We start from the raw sequence: 17459 nt of genomic DNA on the forward strand, positions 1-17459 counted from the left end.
CACACACACACACACACACACACACACTTACTCACTCACTCGAACATTCGGTATGCAAGGGTAAAGATACATATTATACAAGCGTACAAACATACGACATGGGCCTACTATACACATACACACAAGGCCTTCTTCAAAACAGAGGAGATCTTACCTTTGGACTCAACCTGTCCTCATTTCTATGCGCCACTCACATATTTTTGGTATTCCTGTAAAGGAGGATCGAGGAGAAGATGGAGGAGGAGGGGGAGGAGGAGGTGGCAGCAGTGATAACCACGGATGGAGGAGGAGGGGGAGGAGGAGGGGGAGGAGGAGGGAAGGAGGAGGAGGAAGGGGGAATGGGATGAGATGAAGAGGTGAAGAAGTAGACAGGGGAATGAGATTGAACACTAGGTATTTCGTGAGGAAAGGCTGTTAGTGTATAATAACACTTTTTTAACGCTTCTCGTAATCGGATCGGTCAAGCCCATGGTCAAGCCAAAGAACTAATTTACTCCTTAAATGAGCGATATTTTCAGTCTACTAGTTGATTTAGCTCTTTTGTTTTAGAACACGAAAAAATTGTACAGCCAGAATTATTTTAGTATCAACATTTTCAGCGGTAAAAACTGGCCAAGATCTAGGAATATCCGAATTAGCCAAAATAGAATGAATCACTAATGTAGAACAATTATTTGGTTTTCATTGTTTTAGATTTTTTAGTACTCTCTTTAGATTATAATGAAGGTGTTTTGTATTCGTTATTCTTCGTGTACAACATTGCCACTCCCCCCTTCCTCGAAGAGTGCAAGGAAAGAATAAAAATCTGGGATTACAAACATCAGGCCATACTTGCACTGTATCCTACTTTCATTCTCTTCATTCTTGACTTATTAAATTAGCTAGGTGTAGCGACTGTATCGTCGTAGGTCTTTTTAAGTCTCGTTGTTTGCTTGCAGATGCTGCTTCTCCTTTTGTGAACACTTAGATCTAGATCTAGTAATACTTTGTTCTTGCTTTTTTGCCAGTTCGGATTTCTTTTACGTGCAGGTAATAGATTCTCTAGAAATCTAGAAAGAATTCCACGTTTCAGAACTTCAGCTTGTGATGCCTTCATCGATTATATCAACTATGGCATCCCGATCAGTCTTGTGCAGATCATTAACAGTGACGTTGTCATTCAAGGGGTCAAACAGGTCGATTTCGACATGTTTGCCATGTGTTAGATTCCCTGTCTCTAAGAGTAGGATTGGTGCCAGTGTCAGTGTGGCAAATTGTCAGCAAAGAAGGCAATCGAGTCAGTTTTTTTCTTGTCAGCTGCTGATGAGTGCACAAAAAATGATCACTAGATCTACTTCAGTCTCAGTTCCATGCTGTCAGTTTCAGAAGTTCAGTTTTTCTACGACCTCCAGGTTAGCATTATCCTGAGTCAATTGTAGTTCATGGAGAGAAAAAAAATCCTTCTGACCTAGACTAGATTTAGGGTAGATTTAGTTAAAGTCTAGAATCTAGATCTAGATCTAGATCTAGATTTCTAGATCTAAAAATCTAGATCTAGATCTATATCACTGTGGAAGTAGGTCTAGATCTAGATCTAGATCTACTACAATACAGTCAAATCAACAATCCTATTGCCTCTCCTACTTCAGGAGGATCATGAAGCTGATGGTATTGTCAAGCGCCATTTGCCGATCAGCGCGATCTTAAGATGGCGCAGAACCATATGACGATCCGCAGAAAGTGCGCCCATCTCGAGATGGGCGCGACGCGCCATCACCCTCAAACAAACGATTTTGCAAAGTTCTCTAACAAAACGCCGCAGAATTTATTGTCATTAATTTCAAAGAAATGTTTTAAAAGGTTCAAAGAGGACGCAAGTCTTGCCCCATACTGCCTTTCTCTTTTGACTTTTTGCGTTTCGATTCTAAGTGCTTTGCTTTCCCCTTTCATTCTGGGTTGCCACATTACTTTTCGGTCTCCTGCCAAACCAACGTTGAAAAACTGCGATCAGCAGATGGCACAATTCTTGCTTGCTTTGCACAATCTTACGATCGCGCAGCTCTTTTCATTTTCTGAAATAGTCCGTGGATGGCGCGCCGCCCTTCTCAAGATGGTCGCGCTTTCTGTGGATCGTCATATGGTTCTGCGCCATCTTAAGATTGCGCTGATCGGCAAATGGCGCTTGACAGTATTATAAACATAACTGCATTTCTCCAATTACAACCTTTTGAGTAGGCCTAGTGCTAGACTGGTAACTGATGAACTGGCCAGTTTTGACTCATCTAGATCTAGACTTGCGCGATGGTCATGCACGGGGAAAATTGGGTAGTTTTTCGGTAGTTCCCACCCCGCTATTGTTATTTACAGGTTTTGGCCCCAAGAGTAGAGTTAATTTTATGTTTTGCAGTTGTTCGGTTTTATATCTTAGCTCGCCGCGCATCAAACGTATTGATCTAAATCTAGATCTAGGCTCAAGTAAGGGGGGTGGGAACAGCCGAAGAAACATAACATCGAAAATTGATTAGCAACCAATTACAGAGAAGCTTGGCTATGTGAGGCATCGTGGTGAAATCAGGCCCTCGTCAAAATAACCTATTCGGAGAAACAAGCATTTTTAGGCCGGCTCTATTTCTTCGAACGCTCGGGAATACAAACTTGAACTCTATTTCTCCGAACAGTTTCCGTTCTCCAGATTTATTGATAATTTGCGAATGGAGTGGCCCAAGCGCACACGTGTGTGTGTAAAGTGTGAACTGAGGGGGGGGGGGCGCGTAAGGGGGTTTCATTTTTTGGGGTTTACATGAAGGATTTTAGTTCTTGCTTTAGGTGTGACTAAATGCAAAATAGGTTACTGCCAAGGTCAAGCTCTTGTTTTCTCGCTGTACCCTTTGAAGGCATTTTCAGATGAAGTATAGTCTGGGAACGTTGCCCCAAGCACAACTTTAGCTCTAGAAATTGACTTCGATACAAAAAATGCTTCTTCCCAGTCCTCGCAGGATAGCAGAATGAAAGATGACGCCTAAATCTCACTAATAACCCAAAAGTCTCGAGAACGGAAACCTTTCGGAGAAGAAATATAGAATCAAGTTTTAAATTTCCCCGGGCTTTCTGAGAAATAGTCACTTCGTTGTTCTTATATATATATATAAATTTATAGATCTATATAGAATTTCTGTTTTTTGCCTTAAACTTTCAACTCCTTTTATATCCATGTGAAGACACTCCCAATGTGAATTTTACTGGAAAACGTTGATTAATGGCACAAAAATTTCATTTTTCTGTTGTCAAGGACTCTTTAACGATTGGAGTTACCAAATTTTGGCAGCCATATATATATTCTCGCCAATTTCACCACTGAAACCTGGCAACCTCACCTCTCTGTCAATCGCAGATTAGTATTTAAAGACAGGAATTTTTGTTTTCACTGAAAACAAAGCAAATGAATATAAGCTTTCAGGTGATACCACATGCCCATAAATTGACGAGCGCCTGTTTCCACCGCGTTGTGACACAATAGTAAATTAGTATCAAGTGAAAGGACCGGTACCACAAAGAATTTTCAAATTGTCTGAAAGTAGGTTTTCTTCATTGGATAAGAAAGAGCTGTAGAAGTGGTGAAATTCAATGTTCAAATTATAAAAATGGATTTTAAAAAAGGTATCAAGCTCAAGACTTAAATTAATTCAAAATCAAAATGTTGACAAAATTTCATGCAGCACATTTCATTAAAACAAGCAAATAAGCAGGACTCTGATTACTTTGAACCATGACACAATCATACGTAATGACAATGCACATACTCATTTGTTATTATTATTATTTAAATCAAGAACAATATGGTTGAGACATCATACAACTTTAGACTAAACTAAAGAAATCCTTGGGCTTATAATTCCAATTCTGTAAACCTATAAAACTGTATGAACATGACTTTTTTCAGTGAACAAATTTTGCTTGCTCCTACATCAAAAAAGGCCAATTTCAGTGGCCGGTTTGAAAAATTATTATCCTCTTAAGTCATTACTTCATGATGTTGTTGACAAATATCCTTGGTAGCCAGAGGTTTGACCAGTGCCTGCTGCTCTGATGGTACAGCCAGCAGAGAAAAAAGTTTTTGAATCATTGTTACATGTGTAGAAGTAGAAGGGATGGCATTGGTTGACTGCTTATCGATGGAAGAAAAGGACATGTTTTATGGCCTAAATTGCTTCTGTTTTTGATAGATCAAACACTGGTTCTATGAAATGCAAGCACAGGTGGCATTGGATAGAACTGACGCATGTCATATCGGAGAGTAAGAGATGCTAGGATAGCACTTGAGAGGTGTGAAGTTTTGACCACTGTTTGCCAGCCAGACAAGCAACCCTTGATCCCTACAAGCTTTTTTGCCTCAGAAACCTCCTCCTGCTTAATTTTCCTGACGAAATTTTTTTCAGGCTCCTTTGCGATTCCGTTATATGCAGGTTCAACTGTACTTCTCTGAGGTTACAGTTCAGGTTGTAGAGTTTTGTGCTCATGCTTTTGTTAACTCTTAAATAGGAGATTCAAAGAATATCTACTTTAAAGAAGATTGAAAGGTCTTTATTTCTACTAATCTCATCAATCTAGAATTTTATTAAAATATCAACTTATACCTGAATTGTGCACTGTTACGGGTAGGTCTCTAAGACAGATTTCTTTACAGTACTATACTTTATCCCATGAGCTTGTATGCTGAAAAAATGTGGATAAAGCTCTTAAGTGTGTGTGTTTTGGGGAGCAGGGGGAGAGGAGCGATTTTATTTCGCTTTTATTTAATTTTTTTACTAACCTGACATTATTTTTTTTTTTTCACCACCCTAGAATGTCTGGAGATGATGTCCTCAAAGGTTTGGATGAGACTCAGGTGAAGCTTATGGAAGAAGAGTGCATTCTTGTTGATGAAAATGACAAGAATATTGGTTCAGCCTCGAAAAAAGTGTGTCATTTGTTAGAAAATATAAATAAGGGTAAGTCATACACCCTAAATTGTACCCTTTTCTCCTGACTTTAGAAGGATAACATCATGTTGAATTTGCTTGATTTATCTACCTATTTCATTTTCTTGGTAGAACTGTACTTCATTTTGTTTTGAATTGATTTTATGAGATAATCTTTATGATGTCTTCCCAACTATATTTCTGTAAATTCTAGGTGACATAGTTTCATTCCTTCCCTCATCTATTCTATCTGACAACAAAAAAACAAACAAGGAGCTTAAAAAAACTTCTATGTGCTATAAAGGTACTTTATTACATATGTTTTTATGATGTAGTTTTTCAGAAACATATTTTTAGTCAGTATTTGTAGCCTATACAAAAGAAATAATACCTCGGGATCTGCTAAAAACAAACACAGTTGTAAACTAAAAGATAGTAAAATCACAATATTTTTAAAAACTCTATTCGAGCAACCTCTCTTAATGGAAAACACGGCTGAACTGAAGATAATCAGACTTTGCTGTACAGAATGCAAAAGGGGGAACCGGAAGTGGTCGTTTGCACTGATGATTGTCTTTGACAGGTGGCCATTAGAGCAGGTTTGACTATATGATTTACAACTGTGACAACCATTGCTGTTCATCTCTTTACAGGCATGCTGCATCGGGCATTCAGTGTGTTCCTGTTTAATTCTAAAGGAGAACTATTGCTACAGCAAAGAGCTGAAGCGAAAATCACATTTCCAGGTAAACTTTGTTTTATTCAATAATTTTCTCTTGGAAAACTTTCAATTGGATGTGCTTGAAGTTTGACTTTTAATATTATTGACATTTCATATAATATACTGTGAAACAAAGAGTACTGATGGGTTTTTGGTGTTGTACTTTTTGCTTAACCAAAGTTCCTTGGGTGAGATGTTTGAAGCACACTATCCATTTGGAATTTTTGTAGCATTAGTTTTAAAAGTAAGAATAAGGTTTATTTGTGTATTATAATTCTTTGTGTGTATCAGCTGCATTGCACTTACGTTGAGTTACCTCATAATGACAATCATCCTTTTCGTTTCAATATCCAGATCACTTTACCAATACATGCTGTAGTCATCCACTCAACTTTGCTGCTGAGTTGGATGAGTCAGCTGCCATCGGTGTGAGACGAGCAGCTCAGAGGAAGCTCAAACATGAGCTTGGTATTGAGCCTCAACAGGTAAGTGTCATGACAGCGTTTCCTGTTTCATTTTTATCCTTCTAAAATTTCTTTTGATGACATCTTGCTTTTGCTAATGGAAGGCAAGATTCATATATTTTTTTTTATTAAAGATATTACGTGGCTTTTTACCTTTTCTCTATGTGTAGTATCCTTGTGATTTGATGTTATAATTCCTTTATGTGTTGTTCTGTGCTTTGAACTTGGTGTTAAAGAAACAAAGTAAATTTTATTATTAGAACAGATAAAAGTATGACTGAAGAAGTGAGTGCACTAAACTAACATGATTTTTGTTCAATTTTGTCCTTATGTTAAATGTAGTCTTTTTTGCGGTTATGTATAGAACAATCATATTTTTTGGGTTTAAAGAAATAATGTTGTTAGGATTTTGTCTAGAAATGATTTGCTGTTTTTATTTTTTTGAGGAAAGAGGTTTTTGAATGTTTGAGTAATCGTTATATTTTACTGAATTCGTTTTGTTTTGTTTGCTAAGTTTTGATACTTTTAGCCTCTTACTGGTGATTCCCACACCTGTCTGCATATTACTGGGAGGCCATTGCTAGAGTTTAAGAATCGATTTGTGTAGTGAGCTGTAATTACTATTGTCTCCGGAGACTTACAAGAAGTGGTAGTCACCTCTCCAGCCCCTTGTTAGCACCTTCGTCGTTTCATTTGCTTTGAAGATAAGTCCATAATCTTTTCCGTAAGTAGTTCACAGGCACTCTAAAGTAGTTTGCTCCTTCTTTCCTTCTCTAACATCTGTCACGCTGATCTCTCCTCCTTTTTTTGTGTTTGCTACTCTCTTGTAAAACCTCTAATCTTCAGCACTTATGTGTCCTTTTTGTGTTGCAATTGCTATAAAACTCTTACAAAAACTTAACAAATTTTCCTATATGTGAGGCAGCGTGGTGGAATCAGGCTCTCGTCAATTTTTGGGCATGTAGAGTTATTGGTATAATCTTAAAGGTTATTCACTTGTGTTTTTTTGGATGAAAAAAAAACATTTATCTTGAAATCAAGTCGAGATATTTGCGAATAAAGGAGGTGGGGGTCACCTGTTTTCAGAGGTAAAATTAGTAAGAAAATGGCCGCCAAAGATTAGTTATTTCCTTAGCTTAAGAGTCCGTTGTAACTGAATATTTACATTTTTTGCGCCTTTAATCAACGTTTATCAGAAAAATTCACACAGAAATGAGTTCTTTAATGGGCATAAAAGGTGTTGAGCCAAAAAACAAAAATTTGATAAAAATTCACAAACCTGCGAAGAAATGCAAGTTTCTTCACTTTGATTATTTTGACGAGAGCTTGATTCCACCACGCTGCCTCACATATATCTCTACAACTGAAAAACCTGTATCAATTTACAATTTTTTTTTTACCTAATGACTACGAGGTCCTGGGAATGACCCCAACATTTAAGGAAGCCACTATGTTAATCAAGATAAAAAAATAAATTTTGTTCTCCAAACTTTAACTTTGAAAACCCAATTTGACAAGAGATCAATAAATTCATTTCTTGCTGAGGGTGTTTGAAGTATTTGTTCAACTTCCTCCATACTGACAGTAAGTGTTGCTCAAACTAGTAGCTTTAACTGAAGTAGAGGTGTCTTTTTGCTGTATGCCAAAATCGTATAAGATATGGACCACGGCCTTTGGCCATTCCTCAATAAGGGTCCTGATCAGGCAAATCAAGATCTGTGAGGGTTTTTTGAAAAATAAGATGAAAATGGTCGTAGGTAACAAACAGGATTTCTTATCTATCGTGTGTATACTGTGTGCTAAACGTACACGTCTTGTTGTTGCCAAAGTACAAGTTGTATGACTAGATGTTTGAATCTGTTACATCACCTCAAATACGGCAACCCTCATTGGGGGATGCCCCAAGGCAGTTGTTCGTGTTTTCATTTGATTTTGGCTTACTGAAGGAAAGAAATTGTCATTGCTGTGTTTGGTGAAAGTGAACTGAGTAAATAGAAGATACATCTCTGGTGCATTTTGTCTAAAAGTGGGACTAGTGAATCTGGAAGTCAAACCATGCACAGGGCATCCCCAAACTTCAGAGTCAGAAGCAGAGCTGGTTGTAACGGAGTACAAGTACTCCGGTACTTGTACTTACGTTACAATTTTCGGTACTTTTACTGTACTCCGGTACATTTTGAGAACCAGTACTTTTACTGTACTCCGATACTTTTTATAAAAGTACTTTTGAGTACTTTTCAAGTACATTTTGAGTACTTTTGAAGCTTAATGAAAGAATAAATGCCGACATTTCCGATCATAATTTGCGGAACAAACACCCGGGCGGGCACAGCCGATCAACCAAGAGTTAAAAGTTGAGATTAAAGAACTGCCCATCACGTCAAAGATCAGCCACTCTTGTGAAAGTGATCACATGCGCTGCAAAACTCCATGAAACGGTACAAGTACAATGATCCCCAGACGGGATCACACCGAGGTGTGAACTGATCGATGGGCGTTTCTTTTCCCCAAACATCGCACTCGCATCTGAGCTCGCCACCTGAACTTTCATCCCTCGCTGGGTGGGTTGGGCCCACAAGTTCGCTCCAGGCGGGATCACATCGAACTGTGAACTCTTCCCTGACCATTGAAGTTGAAGGCAGTTTTTCTCTATTCCCGAAATTGCGAGACAGCCTGAATTTTAATTGGTGTGGTCACAGCGTAATAGTACGTAACGACAAAGGCGGGGGGGTGGGGGGGGGGGGGGGGACTCAATCAAAGATGGAAGGCTACAATTTTTGGACAGGTAAAGGGGAGGGGCAACTGGATAAACGTAGATAAAGATCTCGAGACGATATGCTAATGAGTGTACGATATAATATTATGGCTTGCCTCATGCCACCATGCTACTGTGATTGGTCCTCAAGGATGACCACTCTTTGCTCGCCATATGTCATAAACCTACCCAGGGGTCACGTCAGTTCTTGGGTCACTGTAGATTCTTCCTTAGCTTCGTCGGGCTAAGATCCCATATCTCCCTTGCTCCCGAGCACTGGGATCTTAGGCGGAGACTACTGTAGTAGAGATTTTTTGGTTACACTACATTTACTAGACTCTAGGAAATTACATGCAGGCATGTTTTGGTTTGCCGTGGGCGCCGTGGACTACACAGTGTGACCAAACTCTGTCTTGCCACTATTATGATCAATTGAAACTGAAACTGAGTTCTCAATGTATATCAATCTAACAATATTTTAGGCTACCTACATTTCTTTTTTCCTTTTTTTGTGGTTTGTGCTTAAGGCTACCTTGATTCCATGAGGATTTGTTAAAGAAGAATCCATTTTCATCCATTTTTTATTTTCTTAGATCAACTTTGTCTCTACATTTTCCAATTTTGATACTTTTTTCTACTTTCCGACCTCTAGGACTGACTTACATTTGATCATATTGTCTTGCTCAAACAAATTCTATTCATAATATCACTTACTCACTAGTTGCGTCTGTTTGTTTGCTGGGGTTTTTTTTCAATTTCACGGACAATTTCCACCTACGTTCAGTGCGTATATTCAAATACTTTGTATACTGTTTACATAATTAGTAATAAATGGCCGAATTTGTCAAATATACTAGATATGTTATTCAATATGATGTTTTGCATTAGCACTGACGTGTTTTAGCATATTAGCAGAAAGTACTCAAAATGTACTCATAAGTACTTTTTAAGAAGTACTAGTACTCAAGTACATTTTACAGGAAAGTACTTTTACTGTACTTAAGTACATATTTTAGATTGTACTTAAATTTGTACTTAAGTACCTTTTTAAAAGTACTTTAACAGCTCTGGTCAGAAGCAGACGTTTAGCGAGTTGAATTTCTTATTCCTGAAGATAAGCGGTTATAAGTTCTTGAAATACCTATGGTACTTGATCCTGGAAAATTATCAAAGGGCAACTAAGGTATCATAAAGTGTGGGCTAAATGGGTCTAAGAGAGACCCAGATAACTGGACGAGAGCTTCATACAACTTCGAACTGGACAATCGTAACAATTTGAATCCAGACTCTGCTTTTCTGAATGAAGAATGGATCCAAAGAGAAGGCGGTCGGGGGGAGGGAGGGTATTATGGCATCTTTCACTTCATCCTGACCTTGCTCAAATTAAACGTATCTTTTGGCAGCCTTTCTAGTGCTACTCCTTGGCTCCTTCTTACTGATGTCTATCAGCCACACCCTAATCTTATTGTAGGAAATATCTACTCCTAGCTCGGTCAAGGGGGAAAAATCTCGGAGGTCGCGTGTGCAGGTTACGCACGTTAACATAAAGATCCCTTGGTGGTCCAAAATCAATAAGAGTGAGCTTCGGCCGCCACCCGAGCAAAGTTCAAAATTACCTACCAACTGAAATTGTTTAATGTGTCCCGCGAGCTCATGTGACCCTATGCAGTTGCGAGCGACGCAAAACACTTGGGGGGGGGGGGGTATTTTCTCTTCTTTGATTAACGGTTGAAAAAATACATCGATCTTCATGGGTAGTGTCATTTTGGATTGGATAATAGCTGAGTGATATCGTTACATAATGTACAAGTTTTGTTCAGGTTCATTAACAATAACATTCTTTCATTAATAATTAATGGCTATTTGCACCTTAATTTTCAAACGGTTTTTGTTACTGCCCAGAATTCTCCGATGACGATCTGTCGGTAGTAGTTAAAAGTAGTTGTTTAAGACATGCAGTGGTTGCATAACAAAAGCAGTTACGTCTAGAAAGGGATCGACATTCGTCATTCTGGGTGATTTATTCACTGTCGCGTTAAACCAAAGTTCAACTTGGTTCTGGCTGGCCATCATCATCACCGTCATCAAGGCCGGTCGATAAAAGTGAACTTCAACTGCTCGTGCACATCATGTGCGATGACCTTGTTTGAGCACGTGCCTCGCTGACCGGCCGTCACGTCAGCGGGGTCATCAAAGTTCGTTCACATTTGACGCAGTGTACTTTGTTTATGCTCTCGGGTCGAAGCCTTGTTTTTTTACTTTACACTCATCAGTTGCGAAGCACGGGCGTTGATTAAAAAGGAAAACAGAAGCTAAAAATTGTAAAATACACATGGAGTACAAGAAAAATATCTGCGCCAAGGTATAACTGGGAATCATGACCTCTTTGCCGGGAACCAAATATCCAGTTTGATCTGAGATATTCGTAAAGCTAAGCACGCAGTAGTGGAGGTCTTGTGTGCGTGCGTGATCAAAGTCAAAGTCGTGACCCTGAAGTCCTGTATGAAAATGCGCGTTTCTCATTTAGATGGGCAATTACAGCTGTTTCAGCTATTTGCAAGATCAATATGAAATTATTTGATACAATGAGGACTATGATATTTTCTGAACTACATGTACCACTAACTTGCGCTCCCCCAGTCTTTCCAACTCTTGACACTGAATTTAAGCTCCTTTTTAGTTTTTTTTCCACTGTTAGGCCCCACTCTGAACATATTTTTGCAGTAAGCTCCATCTTTCATGCTTTTTAGAATTTTTGAATGCTGATTTAAGTTAGACATGATTTTAGCAGTCTTGACAGAAATAGGAATTTAAAAGCATGTCTGACTTTGAGGTTTATTTCTTTCAGGTTCCACTTGACGAGTTCAGCTACCTAACTCGCATTTTATACAAAGCTGAGAATGTTCCAAAAGATGACAAGTGGGGCGAGCATGAGATCGACTACATCTTGTTCATCAAAAGAGATGTTGATGTTGTTGCAAATCCCAATGAAGTTAAAAGCTATAAATATGTCAGTAAGCAGGAGCTCAAAGATATTGTTGGTAAGTATGTGAAGATAAAGTTTTAAAAAGTAGATAAATATGTGTACTGGCAAGTGTTTTGCAATATGCTTTTTCTGAAAATAGTGAAATGGTATGGCCCCTATCAACACTATTAGTTATTTAAGAAGCGGGACCTCCTAGTTTAACGTCCGTCTCCGAAAGGACCAAGCCAAGTGGGAAGTTCGTGTAAAGTGCCTTTCCCAAGGACACAACGTCAGACAGAGCTGAGGCTCGAACCCCTGAACCCGCAATCTCACGATTACGAGTCCGGTAGCCTAACCACTAGGCTACCGACGCCATATTTTTTCTTTTGATAGTTGTTGTACTTACTTATACTGATGAATTAAGTAAGTTAAAAATGCTATATTTGCTCAAGGATAGTTTTCATGGCACCTAAAGTACTGGTGTTAGCTCATTTTTTGCATCTTTGGCATATCAAAATATTCTTAACACTCATATATGCCTTGTTTTATGGTTTTTTCAAAAAAATGTTGATGGCTTTGGAATTCGTTTATGAATATATATATTATTATTATGACTTACCAAAATAGACCTTAGTTTCTGTTCTGTCTGGTGTTTATGACTGGAAATAATTGAGCCTTGTCTTTCTGAAGCTTCTAAATTCAAAGCCCTCTCCACTTTGGGGACCAGAGACCTTTACTATTATATTTCTATTCCAGTACCGTAGTCAACAATACTGGTCAATGAGACAATGGAAAGAAATATAATACATCAAGGTTCATTCAAACACAGTTTAACTTAAAATTAAGTCAAACATTTTTAGATCTACTAAACAGTAAACTGGAATGTGCTTGAGAGATCATCCCCCCTTGTATATTGCCTGTCATAAGGTACATAAGCACTAACATGACCAAAACTGAGTCGATAGTGCCGTAAAACACCCACTCAATCAATCAAATCAGTCAAGGTAGAATTATATGGATTGTCATTATATTCCACCTTTTTTAATCAACATGTAAGTATTGATTTTTTAGTAACAGAGAACCCTCAGACTGAGAACAGTACAGTGCAAGCACAGTATCTGTCAAATGGTTTAGTTTATGCATGTATCGTTAACAGCTAAGTCAAAAAGTTTTGTCTTTTTTCGTGTCACTGTTGCTAAGAAGTGTTTTACTTTATGGCAATACTCAAGGCAAAGAGCATACTGCCATAAGCTGACAAAACAGCTTTTTTTAGTTTTTGCCCCAAATTCTTTTATTTGCTGAATCGAAAGCCTGATCGGTTACCCTACTTGTGTGAAAAAAGTCAGAGTGAAACTGACTAGATTTTGAATAAATTGGAAGTCAAATTTCGGAAGAACGCCATTTTAAAATGGTTACAAATAGCCCCTTTATCTCGAAACTGCTTTGAATTTTTTAAAAAGGCGTATCGTCAGTTTATGGCAGTATATTCAATTTTAATTTAATGAAACGTCTGTGTTCCCTCTACAGAGTCAGCTGACAGTAAGGGCATGCTTTTGACACCGTGGTTCAAGCTGATAGTCCAAAACTTCCTGTTCAAATGGTGGGACAGCCTGGACAACATCACATCACAAGCAGATGTCAACACAATTCATAAGATGATATAAGTTTTGTTGGTAACAGAAATACTAGAAAAACATTTCTCTTGTTTTAGCCTCCTTCCTTCTATTATAACTTTGGAAATAAACAGCTGCTAGGTTTCTCTTCTCCGTCTTTCCTTTTTAAAGTAAATATATATATTCAGTATGCTTTTATTATTACTTGTTTCTCTTGGCCTCTTCTTTATTTAATGAGACAGTGGAAATTTATAGTCTGTATTCCATTATGATTTAATTAGTGGAATATGCAGGTCTGTTTTTGCTCAACTCACTGAGGCATTGCTTCAGCTCTTTTGCAAGATCTTTGATTTCCTTCAGCTGACTTGACTCTCTCCTGTATATATTCTTGCATTTTTCTTTTACCATTTTGTGCACAAACTATGATAAATTTCAATAACAGATCATGTTTTTCGAGGTGCCAAGGAGACTACCAGAGTTGTGTTTTTGATTAAAGAGAATTTTTCAGCTATTTATAAAGACAGCTGAGGGTTTTGTTGCTTTTTTAAAAGATACAATAGTGATTGTTTTATGTGCCATAAATCTTGAAACTCGTGACTACACTAAATGTTTGAACTAGTCATGTGGGTTGGCGGCATGGTTGTTAGGGAGCATTAGAAATAGCTCTTCTCTAATGTTGTAAGCTTTGTTTCAGAAAGACAGATGGTTTTCAGTTTTTCACCATCAGGGGTTTTAGTAGGAGATTTATCGTTCAGTTGGTTTTTATGATCTACTCAGGTTTTAATTGGGAGCAGCACTGGTGCTTTGTGTACCTGTGAAATGTTGGTTGTGCGAACTTGTGAAATGTTTGTCCTATATTCAAAAATATTCTTGTTCAATATTCAAATAAATGCCCTCCTTAATCCTAAAATTGTTGGTCCTTCGATTCACCAGCTGTAAATTGGGGGGGTACAATAACCAAGTGAAAAGAGCATTAGTTCGCGGACATGTTCCTTATGTACTGACGCAACTAAAAGGTAGATAATAAACTTCTGGTTCACCCCTTTTTACAAATTCACTTTTATTTGGAAGGCAGTATTTAATCGTTCTGAAAACCTGGAATTTTATTCACTCTTATTTGATTGTTGTTTTGTTTGATTTGTAATGATTTATTCAATCTCTTCAGTTCAGGAAATTGTACATCATTCAAATCCCTCAGGATACTGACAATCCTCATGTGTGGGGAATGCGTGAGTAAAATTACTGTTATTGACTGTTTCATGCCAAACTGTTTATTTTGATGCGTTGTAATTGTACCTGTTATGAATGGCCATTTCTCTGTTTTGTTACTCTGTATTATTTTGATTAAAGTAGATGTGTTGTAGAAATAGAATACCGGTGTTTGAGATATGGTGTTGGCACGAAATTTGACAGTTGCAGATAGTTCCAGGAATGCAACTGCAAAGTGAACCACATGACTGTATCATATCATATGCAACCACCTGAGAGCAATTCCTTTTTATTGATAGATATACGCTATCAGTCTATTGAGTCTGTGTTGAAGATCTCTGTAAGTAAATCCATCATGAATTATGTTCACATTGTCATATTCATTTAAACATAGACGTCATGTTTATATTTTTCCTAGACGGTTTGGAAATGGGTGAAAAAATGAACAGGGAACATTCAAATACAGAGTAGGTGGTTGCTTAGACATATTTTGTCCTACTCAAGGTATGAAAGGCAAGTTAAAAGATTGCTTAAAACAGTATTTGAATTCATCTCATTTTTTTGTTTTCATATGTATAGCTATTGAGAATTGAAACTTGGGGACATTTTCTGAAAGAGTTGATGCCGTAATCCATTATTCTTAAAATGCTTTGATGATTTTAAGAAAGACTTCTATGCCAGTATTGTAGGTCACTCTGATTTCTCGTAAAGAGAAAAGTTAAGAAGACATTATGCGTAAGAAATTATGTCCCTGAACAATGCTTGTAATGTTTTAATGGAAAATCAAAATAAACTTGTGATACATGTAATTCAGTTGGGGTAATTTGGTCATGGATTGTGAAATGCTCTTTGGGGTATGAGCAATAAAGTCAGGGGAGGTCAGTGCTTGTGACTAATTTTAATTATAATCTTTACTTTCAAGGATGAAGGAATTGTTTTGTCTCTTTGGTTTTCAGTTTTGAGTTAAGTCAGAATTTATTACTTTAGACGGGGTGTATCTGTAACATGTTACAATCTATAAACCAGTTTGCACTTGCTCCAGAAAAATTGGGTGTTTTTTTTTACCTCTATTCTCAAGATATGACTCTCAAAAAAGAATATCTTTTCTGGTTGTAGAAAGATGACATTGGTAGGCCTACTGCCTGGTTCAGTGTAACACAACTTTCTGTCTGTTACAGCCCCGATGCTTTGCTCCTGCTTTGTCCTTTTTGGAATCAAACTCTATGAGTCCACTTGATGATTAATGGAGGATGTTGTTTCACTTGTATTTGTTTGCAACATTATCCTTTTTTGTTCTGTACATCGTTCTCCCACTCCACCTTTTAGCAAATCATTTCTCTTTTGTCATTTATTCATGGACAATATTTTGTGTTGGCTCAATCTGACTTTGGCCATGCCTTTTCTGCACTTCAACTACACTTTTTTACCTCTTTGTTGTGAATGAAAATTGTCTGAAAGGGAAATTTCCTGCATGTGTAATAATAGAAATGAGTTCATGTTTGTGACGAAGCACAATTGAATGTTAACTACTGAAACGTAATACTGTTTTATTGTGATTAAACTGACTCTGATTTCACAATGTGTATTGTAGTCATTTTTTTTAAAAGAAAAAAGGTTTTAGAACAATAATATGTGAGGCATGGTGGTGAAACCAGGCGCTCATCGAAATATGAAATCAAAGAAAACAGTATTTTTGGCAATTTTTATCGGTTTTTGCTTTTTTGGGCTCTACGCATATTATACACATTTCTGAGTGGATTTTATTGAAAAATTGGACTCAAAGGTACAAAAAAAAAAAATATGGGAGTTACACTACATCAGGGCCGCCCCTACCTCCTCTAATTCAAAAATGGAAACAACCCTACTTCTGTTCAAGGCAGATGGGGGGTTTTTTCATTATAAGCAAGACAAGTGAGTAAACTTTAAGGTGATATAAATTACCCCATATGTCCAGAAATTGACGAGCACCTGATTCTACTGCGTCGTGACACATTATATTGACAAGTCATATAGAATCGAAATGTCACTGAAAATGTTTGTTTTTTTAATGTAGATGTTTTTTATGCCCCCATCAACACAATTTTAAAGTATTTTGTTTAAGTGGCAGCTTTCCAACCCTGTCTGTCAGGGTCAACCCTGGCTCGAAGGAATACATCCTAGCAGAAAGACCGGGATACTTGATAAAAAGTTATTCCCAACTCAGTAACCAAACTCTGGTCTCCTGTACGAAGCAGCGAAGCGCCTAATTGCTAATTGCTACCACACAGACCCTGGATGTTATCCTTTGCCAGATAATGTGATAATACACAAACCATAAACTGAATTATAAGAGCTCTTGGAAAAGCATGTATCTGTCAACAAAAGTACAGACAACAAGACATATTGATCTTATAATTAGAATCCAGGGCTTTACTCTGATCCAGCTGAATGTTGAATTTGATGTACTAAACCCAACAGTGGCATGCACATATACACATGTATTTTTAGTTGAATTTTAACTTGTTTTCCGTGCGTGGTTTATGTATGGGTGCTCTGGTGTGGGGGGGGGGTTGGTTTTGGTAAGTGTTTTACGGCGCTCGCAATGCGTAAGGTCGAATGAACACCCGGTACACATTAAACTTAACATTTTCAGTTCGTAGAGAATTTTGAATTTTGCCCACTTATCGATTTTGGACCACCAAGGGATCTTTAATGTGTGCAACTTGCAACCGGGACCTCTGAGATATTTCGCCCTTGTCCGAGAAGGCTATCATGTGTAGGTCTTTCCTACCAGAAGATCAGGGGTGTGGCTGAAA

The 17459-nt window shown here is 37.8% G+C and overlaps 1 protein-coding gene across 3 annotated transcripts; it reads left to right on the plus strand.

Moving 5' to 3' along the window:
* Positions 1-843: 843 nt before the first annotated feature.
* LOC101856548 (isopentenyl-diphosphate Delta-isomerase 1) lies at positions 844-16243 on the plus strand. Of its 3 annotated transcripts, none has more exons than XM_013082869.2 (6): positions 844-904; positions 4822-4967; positions 5591-5683; positions 6013-6143; positions 11726-11918; positions 13370-16243. In XM_013082869.2, exons 2-6 carry the CDS (start codon positions 4823-4825, stop codon positions 13504-13506), a joined length of 699 nt encoding a protein of 232 aa, XP_012938323.1. In that variant the 5' UTR covers positions 844-904; position 4822; the 3' UTR covers positions 13507-16243. The 3 variants fall into 3 exon arrangements, with proteins under 3 accessions (XP_012938323.1, XP_005089881.1, XP_005089882.1); XM_005089824.3 differs by having other exon boundaries at positions 845-1391; XM_005089825.3 differs by having other exon boundaries at positions 845-1029.
* The last annotated feature ends 1216 nt before the right edge of the window (positions 16244-17459 follow it).

Source organism: Aplysia californica, unplaced genomic scaffold (genome assembly GCF_000002075.1).
Source record: "Aplysia californica isolate F4 #8 unplaced genomic scaffold, AplCal3.0 scaffold00009, whole genome shotgun sequence".
In the NCBI taxonomy this organism is placed as follows: domain Eukaryota; kingdom Metazoa; phylum Mollusca; class Gastropoda; order Aplysiida; family Aplysiidae; genus Aplysia; species Aplysia californica.

Excerpts from the sequence above, each read along its gene's own strand:
- LOC101856548 (XM_005089824.3), top strand. The coding sequence starts at position 1,087 with ATGCCTTCATCGATTATATCAACTATGGCATCCCGATCAGTCTTGTGC. Across the intron at positions 1,392-4,821 it reads AGTTTTTCTACGACCTCCAG|AATGTCTGGAGATGATGTCC; the intron begins GTTAGCATTATC and ends TCACCACCCTAG. Across the intron at positions 11,919-13,369 it reads GGAGCTCAAAGATATTGTTG|AGTCAGCTGACAGTAAGGGC; the intron begins GTAAGTATGTGA and ends TTCCCTCTACAG.